Source organism: Pundamilia nyererei, unplaced genomic scaffold, assembly GCF_000239375.1.
Source record: "Pundamilia nyererei isolate P.nyererei 1_Seehausen unplaced genomic scaffold, PunNye1.0 scaffold00087, whole genome shotgun sequence".
Taxonomy (NCBI): Eukaryota; Metazoa; Chordata; class Actinopteri; order Cichliformes; family Cichlidae; genus Pundamilia; species Pundamilia nyererei.
The window spans coordinates 247,764-249,310 of NW_005187488.1; the positions used below are offsets into that span (position 1 = coordinate 247,764).

Genomic DNA, 1,547 nt, shown 5'->3' on the forward strand with positions numbered 1-1,547 from the left:
ACCAAGAACCACCAATGCACCGACCCCTGAGGGCATCAGTCACCGGCAGGGAGTGTGGTGAGGGGAGATAGGCCTGGGAGTTCCCAGAGAGGTGGAGTGTAAGACCCGACCTGACATATAGACACAGGCACACACAGACACAAACATGCATTCCCACCCTCATGCACACATATACAAACACTCAGCACTCACCCAACGTAACTTGTTCCAGTTAAAGTATCCCAGGTTGAATGCACACATAGTGACACAAGGGGGTCTGATCGTGATAATCTTTCTGCAGCGTCCTGAGCGGTTATGGCCGCGGCACCCTCGACAATGAGCTGGACATGGAGCTGGACGATGAAGAGGAAATGGATGGCTTCACTGAGGACAGGTGAGACTGCTTATTGAACGCCGGGTTTCCTTTACTGTAATATGTGCTGTGCAGTACTTGTTTTTTCTATAAATAATTGTGTCACTTAAATTCTTTTTCTCTTCTCCCAGCTGCCCCAGAGCTCTGTGTGTGTAACCGCCTCAGCCAAAGAGTGTCCAGGCTTCTCCAGTGTCCATCCCCCCCGCCTCTTCCTCGCCATTTATTTGCTGCCTTGTCCAAAGCCATTTTCCACCTTCAGACTAATGCATGTTTGATGCCTTCTCTTGCCGGTGGTAAACTTTGTGTTGTGGCAGGGTTTTATTTGTATTGTTTTTAGTTAAATACTCCTGTGTCAGCATAAAACTCTTTCATTTCATTTTCCAGTATTTTGTTGTTTTGTTTTCCGGGATCCTGAGCTCTGAGCCCATACAGCCACATATGGACTTCTCCACTCCTGCCACATTTCCAAAGAGACCACTTCACGGACACTTAAGAAAGAGGAGGTCTTGTTGTGGACAAGTGGCTCAAAAAGACTAAAAGCAAGTTTCTTGCAGATGATGTCACAGAGAGGAGTCCAGAAACACCAGCATAATTGAAAACTGACGAGGACAAAAACAGAGCTGGGTCCATTTAAGACAGGACACACACACACACACAAATCCAGCCGAGGCTGCCTGACTGATAAGCTGAGAGCTCCGTTTCCTCATCTGTTGTTGCTTTTTACGTGTGACAGTGACGTTACTGTGAGAACTCTTGAAATCTAAAAATGTTGCATTTATTACTGACTGTATTCTTTAAATCTCCACGGCCAAGGAGAATTATACTCCTGGCGTCTGAGTTGCAGCTTGGAAAACATATCAGCTTTTATCAGATAGTTTCACTGTTGTCTAAATTTTTTTTTTTTTTTTTTTTTTAAATTGTCTCCAATTAATCCCTGTTCATTCCTGAATGTGTTGACAGTGTTTTTCTTTGCTCATTACCCCAGTGCAAAGACTTCATTGAAAAGTGAATGTATAGTAGAAAAAACATGCCGCAGAAAATTGTTTTTAGATGAGCTCTTCGTGTTCCTGAAAAGTACTTAGGAGTTGTGAGTCTTTTATCGACTGCCCTGTGCTTCGTTTGATCAGCAAATATATTAAAGATGTGAATAAATGGGTGTTTGTCTTTGAAACGCAGCGACCTAATGAAAGTTATT

At 43.6% G+C, this 1,547-nt stretch overlaps 1 protein-coding gene across 1 annotated transcript in view; it reads left to right on the forward strand.

Annotated features, from left to right (window-relative positions):
- Positions 1-1,523, forward strand: part of maf1b (MAF1 homolog, negative regulator of RNA polymerase III b) — a 7,371-nt gene extending 5,848 nt beyond the window's left edge. Inside the window, exons 7-8 of the mRNA XM_005738797.1 lie at positions 281-373; positions 484-1,523. Of these exons, the coding sequence (XP_005738854.1) occupies positions 281-373; positions 484-508 (118 nt within the window). The 3' untranslated portion in view covers positions 509-1,523. The remainder of the gene's footprint in view (positions 1-280; positions 374-483) is intronic.
- Positions 1,524-1,547: the final 24 nt, after the last annotated feature.